We start from the raw sequence: 16,710 nt of genomic DNA, 5'->3' as shown, positions 1-16,710 counted from the left end.
TACTCACCGGATTGTTGTCAAAATACTTCTTACTCCACATAAGCGCCGCCTGAAACTTGGTAAACTCATCAGCGCGCAACTCCTCGCGCGCCAAGATGAGGCGCACCACATGCTGTGGCAACAAAGTAAAGCTACCCAAATTGAGTACTTCATTACCATGCTCGTCCACAAACTCCAGCACTTTTTGCACCAAACTCTTAGTGCACTTGTATTGTATATAGCGCTCTGCGGAGGCAAGCAAAGCGCACACAGTATCCACGTTAATGCAACACTGCACAAAACCAGCACAAGCGCGACGCAACTCCTCCAAACCGTAGTAGTCTGCCGCGTTCATGACACCTAAAGAAAAATTGGAAATTATAAAGACCTTGCGTTGAAAGTGGAATATTCGGTGAAGAAAATATGCGAATATCGACTTGTCATTAGACGTATTCTCTGAGTATACAAAAGTAGGAGAAAACTAGACCACCTATTTAGGCTCTAGCTAAGACTGCAAATTACTTTTGTTCATATCATGTTGGTTCAGGTGTCTGGATTGTTTGGTTCTTTGTATTTCCCAAGTGATGGATGACAGGTTCTGTAGTGGTAATTCATATCTGGTACCATTAGAGGGAAACTTCCTACTGATTGATTCTCAAACTTCGCATATCACAACCATAAACCCCGTATAACTATTTTAAAACCAACCAGCGTGGTTGATAAAATCCAGCATCTTTTGTATGCTTTGGAGGCAATAATTTAACCCGTTTAGGACCAAGGGATACATATTTCCCTAAAAGTTCTTCCACTCATATGGATATTATGTGAGTTTTCAATAGTATTTAATATTTTTAGAATATGCCTCATCAAGCTATTTTTGTCAAGAAATTCAAAAAAATATATATAATAAAAATCAAAACAGGATTTTTTCCTGGGGAAAAAACTTTTGGGGAAGGAAAATAAAAAAAAACACGAACCCTAACAATTTTGTTTTATCTAAAATTTTTTTACGCTAAATTTATGGCAGGAAAAATCATTTTTGGTCATAAGATTAAAGAAAATATAAATAATTTTTTTGCGCTAAATTTATGTCAGCAAAAATTATTTTTGCTAATGAGATTAAAAAAATAATAAAAGTTTCTTAGGATAAAAATGTAAGGGAAATGACTAGCCTTTAGGAAACAATCTTTGGGAGAAAATAATTGTTTTAAGATTTTTATCAATAAAAGAAAATAACAAAATAATGAAAGCTATGAAAGAAAAAAGCTATTTGTGGACACAAATTTAATTCTTTGGGGACGAAAAAATATTGTGAAAAATTTGATTGGGGAAAAAATTAAGAAAAAAACCAAAAAATATTCAACAATTTTATTGACGGCGGTTGAAGAAGTCTGATGGAAGAAGTGATGATCTCCGAAATAGCAGCTATAACTCTAGTTAAGATTAATGTAAATTTTTAGAAAAAAAAAATTTATTTACTGTGAATTATTTTTTTAAAATGCGACTTTTTTATTTAGCCTTCGACGAATAACATTTTTCAAAACAAGAGTTCTTTAAACAACAGGATTATGGTCCTGAGAGGGTTAAACCTAAGTACTAGCATTGTATTCCTCTACCTTGCCAAAGTTAGATATCTGCGAAGAAGGTATTCTGCTGTTTCCTGTGCGTTTGCTTTCTTCCAGCTTGTGCAGAATTCAGTATAGGCGTTGTACACCCTTCTGGTATGAGTGCCTACCGGCCGATGCCCATTAAGAACCGCCAGTTTCGCAACAACGGTTAAGGATAGAAGATAGATACATTTAGAGATAAGAACCGGTGCGTGATTGATGCCAATGAAAAACCTTTCTTGCCTAACTTATCGACAGCCTCATATTTCGATAACCAGGGAACCAAATTAAATTAACTTGTCATTGTTCAAAAGCTAGTTACTTTCTGCGCTCATTAATCAGCCTAGACGCCAGTGCCATAAGGACCGACCGACTCTTTTAATTTAATTTGGGATTTGGGATCATGGTATAATAGAAACCTCCTTAGAGATTTTAATCATAAGGAAGTCTACCATTACAGACAAAAAAATATCTTTAACAAACCTAAAAGTGTTCTTGGTTGCAGTGTTACACAACCGGTGTGTATGTACTCTATCAGCTGCCTGAAAACATCCGGTTCGAATTCCTCAATGATCAGCGTTTGATGCTGTTGTCCAGCCGGCTAGAAGAAATAGAGGCGAAAGCATTGAATTGATTGTTAGATAATATATTTAAATAATATTGAATTAAGTTTTTATTTTAGATAGTAAGACAATTTTAAGTGTTGCCATTAGACAGGAAATAACATAAATATTTAGACACCGATATTTTAATATACCCAATTATGTACATAAGACAATGCTTATAAAATTCAAAAGAAAGAAAAGTTATTTGTAGGTATGGCTTTCGGAATTGCTGAAGTGGAAGTCGAACGAAAAAGAGGAGGCGTAAATAAATTACAAAAATTCAAAAAACGAACTAATTAAGCTTTCACCTGAAATACGTAATGGAAAGTAGAGATAGGCGCGTGATATTAGGGACCCATGATCCTGATTAGAAGATGATCGGTATGTGCGGTATCAGAAATGTTTTTTTTTTTAATTTGCTGGCGGCACAGGACAAAATTCCTTTCCCGACACTCCCTATAAAACCTGCAACTTCAGAAAATCTTCCTCAAAAATATTGCATGAAACAGAATAACGGGAGATGCCAGATCTTGCAATGTGACGAAATTAGAATATTCGAGAAAAAATATGTATAAGTAGATTTATTATTTAAAATCAATTTGCAAGCCTTGAGAAAGTGATAGATTGTGGGACCCCTGGGATCACTGGTATGATTCTGAAAAACGCCAGGATGGGCGGGTGCGGGTCCTAAAATTTGGATGTCGTGACCGGAATTGAATATCTAGTCCCACGCCACCTGAATTATTATGTTTGTCCAAAAGGGAAATCGAGGTTTCAGGTAGAAAAGTATAATTTTTTAAGGATCCCACACCATTGCTACCAAAAGTTTTTTCCTCCATATAAAATACATGGAAAACTTTGAGCGGTCTATACATATTTTTTTGATTTTGAAATAAAAAAAACAGGAATTAAAATTAAAATTACAACTTTACTTTCTTTTTGGATCACCCTAATATATATAAATGCCATCCTTTTGATACGCTTAAATATACTACTACAATTACGACAACAACAACAAAACCAATTGCCTGTATACACGTTTTTAAAATTAATTTCTTTGCATATTAGGCATATGACTTTTTAATTAAATATATGTAGCTTTGAGGAAAGGATTTTTTGTAAAAATTTGGTGCAGGGCACTCCAAGAAAGAAAAATTTTGTTCTGAAAAACATACACATCGCTAAAATCGCTCATAGTAATACACGATTTTTTTATTTTACCATTTCGGAATACTAACCACCTATAAATAAAATGATTAAATAAATAATTGGATATTGTTACTGGAAAACTCCTGAAGAAAAACAGAGGTTTCAAGAATTTTGTACCATATCTACGGAAAATTTTTAATTTTTCCATATAAAATACATGAAAAAATTTGTGCGCTTTGAGTGACCTCTAAATATTTTCTGATCTAAAAAAAAAAAATTTACATGTATTTTTTTCGGTATAGAACAACCCTAGCGGGTAAGAGCATTAAAGTTCCGACTTAACTTTGTTTTGGACTAATCCAATGTAATGTCGATTACGATTGCGCACAAAAATTGGTTTGTATACTTACATACATATATGGATATACATTTTTTTCCTTTCTCCAAGTTATCTGCGTAACAGATTTCGACGAAAATATTATTTTTGTTGGTTTTTCATCATTTCACACCCTCTTTTCATAGATATATTTTATTAAAAAAAAGTCATATGCCTAATGCACATATGTACATATGAGAAGGACACATGCATATTGATTATAATGTTAGAGTAAATTAATTGTAAGAGTAAGAATGTTGATAGCTTTGTGAGTGTAAAATCAGGAATTCGATTGAATTTGAGCTGTTGAGTTCTTTTGTTAATTTTAAAACTTATTTTTCGATTAGAAATGTATAAATAAAATAAACTGAATACCTAGATAAGTAGCCAATAAGCAATTAAGAACAGAAACTGCAAAACTTTAAATCAAAATATTATATTTAATTAAATTTAGAATTCATAGCAATTTTTCACTACAATAAATTCACACAACAACGAATTAGAATTTCGAATGTAGAATAAAAGGAATCCAATGCATAGTCGAATAAAACCAATCATTCTAGAATATCTACTAATTAGTATAGAATTTGTATAACAAAGTTTTTGCAGAACAAATTTTGAAATGCTAGACAGCAATTTAGAAAGCAACAGAAGGATATTTAAATAAAGTAAATTTTTCAAATAAGTGCAACGTAAAATTTCGTAGTTTTTTTTTTTACTCGTACTTTTTATTAATTTTTACCTCAGGTATCGGAGCAAGTTGCTGGGTAAAACCACTCCTCTAATAAAACAATTGTATGTAAATTAAAACAAAAGAAAAAAAATCATTGAAAATTCATGTAAATGTACAAATATGTATGTTTGTATTACAATTGTTTAGATTATTGTTAGTTATATTACCATAAATGCTACTACTTATGCATGTAAGTACGTATTGGTCATTTGTACAGTGGCAATGTACATATGTACTAAAAAATATGGGACACATTTATAAAACTTAGAGCCATTTTCATAGTGGACAGTACAGTTTACTCTAAATCGGCAGTTAACAAAATTTGAGAGTTAACTGCCGTATGTGAGTTAATTTTCCATAGTTAAATGTGGAGTAAATATTTGTTAGTGTGTATGGAAGCATATAATTATTTTACACGGGGTAAACCGATATAATGGGTGGCAAAGAGGGTATTTTTTTTACATACAAAGGCATAAATTGGCCAACTATTAATAATACAATTTTTCAGAGAAATTATCAGTGGGACAACAAAATATGTGTGTACATATTAACACTTTAAGGCAAACACACACACATAAGCGGCTATTACTTACACGGCAATTCTGGCAACCGTCTTTCAACACACCACAGTCTTTCGAAAGACAAAATTCTGCCAACTACCTATCTTGAAAGCTCTTTATTGTCGAAAAACTACTTGAAAGATCTGCTAACGAGGAGGTCCTAGCGTTATGCCATTCGCCTTTTAGCAATAAATTAAAAAAAAATAATAATAATAATTTAATTAAAAATATATTTACTTTTTTCTTTTTAAAACATTAAAAACTAAAAACAAGAAAAATAAATAAAATTTAAACGAATAAAAATATTCTCTAAAGATTAAACTAAATTAAAAAAATTAATTTTTTTCTTTTCAAAACAATCAAATCTAAATTAGAAAAGAACAAAGTTAAAACAAACAAGGAGAAAATAAACCTTAAAACTTTATTACAAATTAAAAAAGACTTATATTTTTAAAACAAAATCTAAAAATTAAGAAAAAATAAAATTTGTAACTCAATGTATATAGCTCAAATTAATAAAACCTAAATTAGAAAAATAAAAAAAAAAACAAGAAAGAAGAAAATGGTACTTAAAACTTAATTAAATATAAAAAAAAAAAATATTTTTAAAACCAAATCTAAAACTAAAGAAAAAAATAAATTTAAATTTATAAAGAAAATCATTAAAATTAAATGAAATAAAACTACCAAAAATATTTTTATTTTTAAAACAAAATCTATAAGTTAAGAAAAAATTAAATTTATAAAAAAATGCCCTTAAAATTAAATGAAATAAAACTAATATATTTCTCTTTCAATAAAATATAAAAATAAAAGAAATTAAAGAAAAACAAATTCAATTAAAAAACAAGAAATAAATAAAATACATTTCTAAACATTAATTGCCAAAAAATTATTATCTTTTTATCTTTGTTGAACAAAGAAAATTAAACTAAAAAAAAAATAAAAATTTATTGAAAAAATAATAATTCCCAAAAATTAAAGAAAGAATCTTATTTTTAAATGACAGCTAAAAATTAAATAAAGAAAGTAATAAGTAAAATAAATTAATTAAATTAATAAATTAAAAAAAAAAAACAATAAAATCTAAAAACTAAAAAAAAATATTAAGTTAAAAAGGAAAAAACTTTAAATTAAAACTAATAAAAGAAACACTTCCGCTGCGCGCTTTGCTCACTCGGCCAAAGTGAGCTAAATCATATACAAGTGCTTTCTCTCAAAATAGCTTTTAACCACGAGTGGTGAGTGAGAGAGCTTTTTATTATTACCTTCCTTTTATTAGCTCGGGATGTAACTAGTATGTAATATTGATCCGCCTAAAATATGCAGCGATTTCTATTCTCAAGTTACATACCTGATGACAGTACGAATGGCAATCATAATAGGGAGGTTTTAGTTTTTTAAACTATAATTTTATTATTTCTAAGACTTTTATCCTAGAATAACAGGACAATTCTAACAAAGGTAGTAAAGTCTTTCGTTAGACAAATGAAAGACAGATGGCAAGATAGCTCGAAAGGCTTTTGTTATTCTAGCACAAAAGTCTTAGAAAAAAGTTCTCTCACTCGCCACTCGTGGTTAAAAGCTATTTTGAGAGAAAGCACTTGTATATCATTTAGTTCGTTTCCCTCCAACAGTCGCAATGGCGGCGGATTTTTTTTAATCTACAAATATTTTTTTCTTTTTTAATAGAATTTTTTTGATTTTTTATTTTTAAAAAGAATATATATTTTTTTAAATATTTTTTTGGTTCAGATTTTATTACGTAAAAAATATATATATTTTTTTTTAATTTCATTTGCTTTTTAGAAATGTATATTGAATGAGGTACTGTTGAAAAACAACGTTTGAGATGTAAGAAATTCCTTAGTTCTCACCTTGACCTCAAGTTAAGCTCAAACCTAAATGTTTGTTGGTAGATTCCAGCTGCCGAACCCGGGACTTTGCAGCCGCGGCGGAACCTATTGAAATGCATGCCGATCCTTTGGGCATGTCCGCTCAAGTGCCAGTGACCTACGCAGACAGTCGAGATTTTTTCAGCTGTTTTTCTTACTCATTCCTAACAGATCTGTCGGGTAGGCTTTTGCGATGCAGTACAGCGAGTGGTAAATAGTATACTGAGGCCTGGGAATTTCTTGAGGGGTTTGTGGTTATTCCGTCTTTGGTTTGATCTAGTCGGTAGGCAAAGCTTTTATGGCATAGAAATGTGTTTAGCATTGCAATGTGCTCCAATGACCTTTCATTCCAATGTCATTCGATATCGCTACTTATTTTCCTACTCACTCCTAAATCTTTCATACAAAGACGCCATCTGCACCTCAGGGAATATAAACTGTACGAAGTTGGTATGCATTATAAAGGCCTAGGTTGTCGATGTGGTTGTATTTTTTTTTTAGGATAGGATTGTTTCCTCAACAAAATGTGTAGCATCCACGACTTGCAGTCCAATAGGTGATTGGAGTAATTAAAGGAAACCTATTTCTTGTCTGATTACAATTTAGTTAATTTGTGCAAGGGCAGGAAACATTATTACACTCGGAATATGACAGACATTCAAAGTGGATGAAATACAACAATATTTTACATGAAATGTAAATTCTCTGGGTATGTGCACTGGTGGATGATGAAAGTGGAAATGCGCAAATATTTGGGAAAGTGATAAGGATGTCGTCACACGCTCACACAATTTGAACACATTATACATACATATATCCTTTTTTATCCTTTTTACATGTATATTTGTACATACTTATAGGCATATGTATATGTGTATACATATATATGTAGATACATTGTCTATACCACTGTGCAGCAGCCAAACAGAGACACGTTAAGGCTATGGCAATTATGAAAGAAGAAAAGCTCTAGCATAGTGATAGTAAGAATATCGTAAAAAACTATATTAACCAATAATATTGTCTATAAGGGTCTATAGTAATATTTTTGTGGAACATTTTAACCCAGTATTTTTCGCCCGTATTGGTCGTTTTAACCCTTGTTTTGGTCAAATTTGCTGACTTATTCATTTGAAATTTGCTGCACTCTTTGAGTTCTGCCCATAGTACAATTATTTGTATTCAGTTTCATTGGGAATCTATGATGACCGTCGCTACAATATGGCGCATTACAAATTTTTTACAACCCCCACCAGTAGAATGCAGTACATTATGAAAAATTCCAAATCCAGTGAAATAGATTTTTGGGAAAAAAACACAGGTGCTTCAATATTCTATAGCTCTAATACTTTCATAATTGCTACGCCACATTCGTGTATTTGTTTTATTCATTTAATTTTGTTGTACACTGTAATTAATAAGTGACTGCCTGTCGCTTTTAACCACACCACTCCACCCACTATAATACCAACCTGTTGTGCCGCATTTTGTAGATTCAACAGTGGTTCGGAAGAACGTTTGAGGAAAAGCCGCAATTTATTCTCTTTTGTCGAAGCTTCACGTTTACGTTGCGGTGATGGTGCCGAGTAGAGCATTTTGGCAAAGACGCGAGAGCGTGATGCCAAAACAGCCTAGGAGGGAGAGGAAGATAAGGGTGAATAAAAATAATATGTGCAAGCAATTATTTGGGGCCGAAACTGTCATCAATTTTCAACGTTAAGCAAAGTAAAGGCATCCGCGAGCTACTTCCTTTAAACATTATTGTATTTTATATTTTATATCTATTTATTATTATTTTTTTTTTTATTATGAAATTTTTATTTTATTATTTTTTTCTGTTACTTTGTTTTATTTTATTCAATATGTTATGTTATTTTGTTGAATTTATTAATTTATTTTAGTCTATGCAATATTTTATTTTATATACATTTTTTCATATTATTGAATTTAATTTAGTTTTAATTTATTTTGTTACTTTATTTTGTATTATTTTATTCTATTTTAGTTTATTCAGTTTGATATTTAATTTTTATTTTCCATAGTAATTTTGTTTTATTTTACTTTATTTTATTTTATTTACATTATATTTATTATTTTATTGTATAGATGTATTTTATTCTATAATACTAACAATATAATAAAAAATAAATACATTTATTATTTTATTAAAACTAAGTTTTCTATTTTATTTTCTTTGCATTATTTTTTCAAATTATTTAAGTTAAATAATATTTTTTATTTTATTTAATTATAGTTTATTTTATTTTATTTTATTTTGTTTTATTAAATTTTTTTATTTTATTTTATTTTATTTTATTGTATTTTATTTTATTTTATTTTATTTTATTTTATTCTATTTTATTTTATTTTATTTTATTTTATTTTATTTTATTTTATTTTATTTTATTTTATTTTATTTTATTTTATTTTTTTATATATTTTTTACTCTTTATTTTTTAATTGTATTTTATTGTTATTTTACTCACCTTCACTGCACACACCGGCTCACGCGTGTCTCCGACTAAAAACGTCACATCGCATAACTCTGGCATTGACGCCAAAAATTTCATATCCTCGGCCAAGCCGGTCTTATTCTCGAACGTTGACAAATCTGGCTCCGCATCAGCCATGCCGGGCAATGTTAGAGCTTCGGGCATTTGGTTTTTCTGCAGAATAGTTGGGAGTAGATTTTGTATACAAAAGTTACGAACGAGTAAATAAGTCATTAAAAATTATAAAAATTAAGACGTACTTAAGTATGTATTTATGTATGCTTAAAACTTTTAACTATTTACTTTATTTAAAAAAAGTAGAAATTTATCGTTTTTTCATGCAATATTAAAGGTTTAATTCACAATGGGGTACATAAAGATGCGTGAAGCATGTTTTCGGAATACATAATATATACAAAATAATCAAAATGACTAAAGGCAGTGTCATACGATCGGTACATTTGTACGCCTATGTAAAATTTTTATATTTGTCGTTAGTACAAAATAAAAAATTTTGGTACAATACAGCGAACTTCTATTGGAAAATTTCAAAAAATTTCACGATTGGGATAAGGAAAAATATTTGTGCATTCACACGATTGGAATACGATTTGCACCAAATTTTGGGCAAATGCCTAATCGTGTGACACTGCCTTAAGATTCCATGAAAAATATTACAAAGTTCTCAAAAGTTCTGTGTACATGCTCCATAGTATGGTTTTATTGAATATACTTGTAGTAATATTTTAAAATATTACGGGCCGATTTCTAGTCTGCCTGTCAAATTTGTCGCTCCCATGTTTATAATAGGCAATCGATAAAAAGTCGAGAAATCAAACCGGCCGTAAATTTTTAGCAGACAGTCAAGAAAATAGACCTATGTGTCACCATAAGCTTTCAGACAGTTGAGTAGATAATTGGGCAGTAAAGTGCTCTCTAGATAATGATAATCTCTAATGGCCGTGTTAGAATTCTCAAGATTCAGCGGAACAGTTAGGAATTTAGGGGCTACTATTTAGATGATACATTTTTTTTATACTCCTTTAAACCCGCGACGACCACAGCTAGCTTTTACTCTAGATGTGTGTTTCAAAGTCCATTGAGACCTTTCCAAAGCTTATTCCAAGAGACATATTATATATATGTACATAGTATTTTGGATGAGATATTCTTAAACTTGAAATGAAATCTTCTGAACTAGATACTTAGAAAACCGATCGAGTGGACGAAATAATCATAAGATAGATCCAATCCAAGTTATCTGAAATATTGCTCACTATGAGCCCGGCCTTCAGGGTGGTATGTTCTCGCCTCTCTTTTGGTGTTAGCTTTCCTTGAAACTCGTTGGAAACTTTCTTTGTCGATAGCTTGAAGGTAACTTCAGCTACTTTTATACTTTCGTAGTAATGACAACGATTTTTAAATTGGAAGTAATTAAAGTAGACTCGATAATTAGCGGAAGATGGCGAAAGATTCGTTGCAAAATCAAAAAAGTTTGAACTCATATGCACAACGTGGCACTATGGTGCTCAAGCTGGCTAGGGAATTGATGAGTTACGATTATGTGGAGCCTTCAATAGGACCGGACCCAATTATAGGGCCAAACATAGTGAGTGCTGCCAGGTATGTATATCAAAGATCCCAGGACTAAAGCTCATGCGCAACCGTTCTGAAGGGTCTTTCCTAATGGAATATGACCTCGGAACGTTGAACAACCCTCCTTATAGTCCAGATGGAGCGCTTTAAGATTAATTTTTTCCAAAAATTAAACCATGAGCTGGGAGCGATGAAAATTTACTGTTCATGAGAAAAAGAATTCTGCAATATCTAGCTACCTAGATAGATAAAGTTTATGAAAGATCTGAAAAGCAAAAAGTCCCATACCATAATACGTCCATTCATTCTAATACCACGAACTTTTTGACTTTCCATCTGATGTACATATCTACAGTGATTCAAAAAAAACATCACGTGTTGATTTTTTAAACGATCACAATGTTTTGACATAATTCAAAATTTTGAAAAAATTACAAGAAAAAAGCCAACGAAAGTTTTTATAAATTGTACTTGTTATATAAAAAATAAGCCGTCAGCCAAAAAAATTTATAAAAATCAACGCGATTTTTTAGACTCTTGAAACTTTTATTTTATTGCATTAAAATTCTATGGGTTATAATATTACAAAACAAAAAAAAAAATCTTTAAACATTCAGATCAAAAAGTTGCAAATTTTTTTGAAAAGTTGTTGAATTTTTCTAAACTGTGTATAAATTACGAAATTTTGATTTATATGGTTTTGGTTTAAGCATGAAACATATTTATATAAAAAAAACCAACAAACAAATTTTAATTTGAAAAACATTTTGAATATTCACAAAAAGCCAACAAGTGAACACTGGTTGGAGTCACTGTTTGTAAAGACAAAATTCCATAACTCCATTTTTTCTGGCTATCTTTTAATGTTAAAAATTTTTTCATAATACTTACCTGTCACGGTTATAAGCTAGCTACACGCTATTGTTGTTGTAACTGCTTTGCTTTCGTTTATTAATTTTTTTTATTTATAAACGGATTCAAGCTAATTGCGAAAATCCGTTTCAACTTAAATTTCATATCATTTCGTTTTAAATTTCACAAACATTTTGGAAAACATTTTTCTTATACTTTATGCACTTTTTATAATTATATGAACGGGTACAAATTTAGGAAATTACATAGTTAGTTTATGTACATAGATATGTGTATACAAACAAGCAAAAACTGCAATAGTTATTAATAAAGGGGAGAAAAACTGTTAGTATATTTTGCACATAGTAGAATACACGTAATGTAATAAAAATGGAAAAAAATTTAATAAGAAATACTTTACTAAATTCCCAAAGGGGATAATTCAAGACAAAAAGGTATGCAAAATAAGTAAAAAGGTACACAACTCGCATTCTACTCTACGGGCGGCTGGTTGGGCGAAATGTGGTTGCACTGGTTGAAGAATATGGTTAAGTGATGAGCGCGGAAGGACATAAAATGTGCGAGTAGGATTTAGATATGTCTATTTTATATTTTTCCAAAGAGTAAAAGGGAGCAGAAATCGTAATGCCAGACAAAGTAGAGAAACAAAATGAAAAAATTGTTACGAATATGTGTATGAAATGAAAGAAATATCAAATAATTTTTTTAAGGACTTTGAGACACTTTGAATGTGTTGGGTGTATTTTGTTTAACTATATCAAAATTGGTGGATATATACCAAGCAATATGTATGTATGTATGTGCATATGTACAAATTTAGGTTGAGAATTTCAAGTGTGTAATATCAAATTTTGTTTTTTTTGTATGTATCCTACTGTACACATTTGGGGAGCTGCTGACCTATTTCGTCGTTTGAGCGGGATGTCCATATGTACTTACGTATGTACATACAAAAGTACATGTGTACAGACTTTTCGTTCCATATTTTATTGCAAATAGATAGCTTAATTTTTAGGATGTGTTTATACTACGTACTATATTTTAATATTTTCATTTACGCCAGAGCCGTCGTATCATGCTTTTGCAATCTAGATTTCTAACGATACATAATGTTAATTCTAATTACTTGTAAAACTCAAACTTCATCTAAACCACAAACGCTTTGCTACATTCAACTCTGATATAAAGACAACCTTAACGTAAATCAATCTTTAGTTCTAAGCCTGAATTTATCATGGATTTGTGTTCCAACCTTTGACTGCTTATCCCTTAAAATACCTCCATACTTTTATTTATCAGTTAAACTTTGATTTGAGAAATATCTTATAATTTTTGACATGAACATTTTTTATGAAAATTTCGAGAAAAATATTTTTGGACAAAAGTTTTGTTGAAAATTGTTTATGGAAATTTAAGAGAAAAATGTTTTGGAACAAAAAATTTTTGATAATTTTTTTCTGGTTTTCGTTGTAAGTATGTAGATAAAATTATGTTTTTAGAATTTGTTGCTTTTTCTTTTCTTCCAAAAACCTTTAGAAATAGTTTTTTTTTGATTTTTTGTATATTTTATCGTGAGAATTTAAGAGGGAAACGTCTGTTTATTTTAAAAACATTTTTGTATGTAAAGAAAACCATAATAAATTTTTAATCAGGGTTCGTATTTGCACACACATGCTCTGCTCACACACACGCCAGAAACACATTCAACTTGTACTCACTGCTCATACACATGTGTGTGCATAAGTGGAAAACAAACTCTGCTCACAGAAAAGTGTGTGCTGTTTGTTATTAAGCACATGCGCATGTGTGTGAGCCGATTTTTGTACAAATTNAATATTTAAAAAAAAAGTATAATTTTTTTTTGTGGGCACGAATCAAAAAAAAAATACTTGGAGAACAATTTTTTTTAATTATTGCAAAAATCTTGTAAATTTTACGATTTCGCTTTCAAATATACATAGAAAAAATGTGCTTTAGTTTTTTTTTTTTAAATTTGTAATATTTTTTTTTTTGTAAAGGAGAAAATCTCTTTGCTAAGTAAATTTTTTTTGGAAAATAAACGTATGTAAACTACTTCTAATAAATTTTAAATATTCGTCTTCCAGTCTTTGTGATTGTTTTGAAAAACAATTACCAAAAAAAAGTTTTTAATTTTTTTCTAAAAATTGTATATTATATTTTGAATGAAAATTAACGATAAAGCAAATTTTTTTATGTTGAAAAGATTAATATAAAATTTTATATATTAGTTTTCGATTTTTGTTGGTTTATTTCGAAAAACAAAACAAAATTTGCTTATTATTTTTCAAATAATTTTTGATAGCCAGTTTTACAAAAAGAAATTTTAGATGAAAATGATTTTGTTGGCTTTGCCTTCCAACTTCTTCTTTACCGTGATCATTTTTTTTGTTAAGAATTGGGTATATATATTTTTTTTTAATAGTGAATTGACCTGAGCTTTAAAAATTGCTTTTGTAGAAAATATATTCAAAGCAAAAATTTTAATACTAAAAAGTATTATCTTCTATGAAGCTTTATTTTGTGAATTCGTTTTCAGTTACTGCATCAAATATAAATAAAAATATAATACATAAAACATATATGTATCGATAAATGAAATTACCTTGCAAAAATTTATTAATAAAAAATCGTAGTGGTCTTTCATGAACAATTTGAGCAAAAAAGTTTGTGATGTGATTTCGTGCGGTACTTAAAGTTTTGCTTAACAAAAATCCGATACATTTTTATTCATTTTCATTGGTAAACAATTTTTGTGCACGTTCAAGGATAATTAAAAAGGGATCATAATTTGGAAAAAAAAAATTTTATATTATTTCAAAAAACGAAAATTTTAAAAGGATATTTTTTCAAATATTTTTTGTGAATAAATTTGAGGGAAAACCCTCTTATGAATGAATGTAAAAGGTCAAAAATTTTAAATTTCAAACTCCATACAGCCATACTTTGATTTCATGAAGCAATTTTGTTTAGCAGAAATTTTAGAAAATTTCGATATTTTGTTTGCCAAAATACTATAATAGTCTTATATTTTGAGAAACATTATACAGAAAAAAATTAGTGAAGATAACTTTTGAAATTTCGAAAATCGGAACACTTTGAATATTTTGAAAGGTTGTGGAAAGTTTTTCATTTTTGAAAAATTTGTATGTAGGTACAAATGTATGTGTATAAAAATTTTAAATTTAAATTTTGATTTCGTGAAGAAATTTTGTTTAGCATAAATTTTAGAAAATTTCTAGTAATTTCTTTTTGCCAAAATATTATGAATAACATTATTTTGAGAAAAAATTTTGAAAAAAAATTAGTAAAAATAAGTTTTGAAATGACAAAAATGGGATCACTGGTTTTTATTAGTACTTGTGTGGAAGTTGGTGAAAAAAATTTCAAATTTTTTTTAATTTTTGAAGATTTTTTAATCTACAGATATGTATGTATGTATTTTGATTTCGTGCAGTTATGTTTTATTTAGCAAAAAACCAACATTTAATTTATAAGTATTATATGTATAGTAGAGCTGGCAAAGGCAAGCAGGAAAACATTCGTTAAAAAATGAGAGCAAAAATGTTATACAAAAAAATGTGTATGTAGTATTTACAAATGTGTGCATGGGGGAGGGTGTGTATGTGTTTAATTTTCAAGGGTGTGTGAGGATATTAATAGAAAAAGTGCAAAAATGGGGAAGAATTATATTGAAAAAATCTTTAGAAATTCAGTAGAATATACGAGTATTAAAATAGTATTTTCATTACTTTTGCACTTCAACCGCTGGGTGAGAAGAGGAAATTCAATTTGAAGCAGCTGCTGCCTTCTTAGAAAATACGCTAGCAACGCAGTATCCTTGACTCGCAGACGACCGAGAAAATTGCTAAGGCCTTTGAATTTTTTCCCCAAGGCCTGGATAAGAAGTTTTGATATTTTTTAATGCTTCGATTTTTCGCCACCAGCACAACAAGCTTTAAGTCGATTAATTATTTAACTTTCTTTGCAATGGGTACTTGTGTAAAACAAAAAAATACCAGAGCAAAAAAGCAGCAACTCAAGACTTTTTCTAAATCAATTAAGCATAAAAACGCAAAATTTTGTAGTTTTCGCGCGTTTCACGAAATTCACACCACACAAAAATGTATCAAATGTTGAAATATTCACTCTACAATTTGCAGAAATTCAATATTTTCTATGTAGTATGTATATCTATTTTTTCTTGGATATATATATATATTTTTTTGTAGCCTCGTCTACAACTATACAACTACCGTAAGCGCGTTTTGAGTGCAACCGTTGCGAGCAAAGGACACTTTTAATCTGTTGCCTGAATTTTGATAATTCTACCTGAACGTTGTGTCTCTACATCAAAAGGAGTTGGCTCGGCTCGCCTATGCAATGCATGTGAAGGCATGCATGTTGTTGGTTAGCTCGTAAAAGCTTCATGAAAGCACGACGCGCGCAGAAATGCCCTGTAGGAAAGCTCAATAGTACTATTTGTTTCTATGTAATAAGTACAGATGTTTAAGTTATTTTCAGTTTCGTCAGTTTGGAAGAAGCACTCAATTTGGTGGATGGGAAGTAAAGTATCCTACCCTTCGTTTGGTAGTTCTCGTCAGTTGAGGGCTATTACACCCTAGTTGCCTGTGTTCCGAGAAGCAGTCCTTAATTTGGAGCCATTATCAATTTTTTAACAGTACGGAAGCGGATTTAACTTCAGCGAATAAAGTCCAAAACACACTGTCCCTCTCTTTGTTCATTCAGACCCACCTAAGGCGAAGCATATTCTAACCTTTTGCTATCTAGTTCCGAACTAGTGCCAAATTGGGTAAATAGGGTAAC

At 29.9% G+C, this 16,710-nt stretch overlaps 1 protein-coding gene across 10 annotated transcripts in view; it reads right to left on the bottom strand.

The window, feature by feature from the left end:
* The window catches only part of gprs (speckle type BTB/POZ protein), a 34,622-nt gene that overhangs the window by 3,590 nt on the left and 14,322 nt on the right, over positions 1-16,710 (bottom strand). The window contains exons 1-8 of one of the 10 annotated variants that reach the window (XM_017611035.1): positions 15,903-16,247; positions 15,636-15,780; positions 11,884-12,156; positions 9,391-9,570; positions 8,377-8,535; positions 4,459-4,497; positions 2,070-2,187; positions 8-339 (exon numbers count right to left, since the gene is read on the bottom strand). In XM_017611035.1, coding sequence (XP_017466524.1) covers positions 8-339; positions 2,070-2,187; positions 4,459-4,497; positions 8,377-8,535; positions 9,391-9,561 — 819 coding nt within the window. In that variant the 5' untranslated portion in view covers positions 9,562-9,570; positions 11,884-12,156; positions 15,636-15,780; positions 15,903-16,247. Of the gene's footprint in view, positions 1-7; positions 340-2,069; positions 2,188-4,458; positions 4,498-8,376; positions 8,536-9,390; positions 9,571-11,883; positions 12,157-14,488; positions 14,660-15,635; positions 16,250-16,710 lie in introns of those variants that run through there. The other 9 variants (XM_017611051.1, XM_017611043.1, XM_017611070.1 and 6 more) reach the window with 9 other exon arrangements.

This window comes from Rhagoletis zephyria, unplaced genomic scaffold (genome assembly GCF_001687245.7).
Source record: "Rhagoletis zephyria isolate East Lansing unplaced genomic scaffold, Rhagoletis_zephyria_1.1 Rzeph_scaffold_00012, whole genome shotgun sequence".
NCBI lineage: Eukaryota > Metazoa > Arthropoda > Insecta > Diptera > Tephritidae > Rhagoletis > Rhagoletis zephyria.
This window is presented reverse-complemented; position numbering and strand designations above follow the sequence as displayed.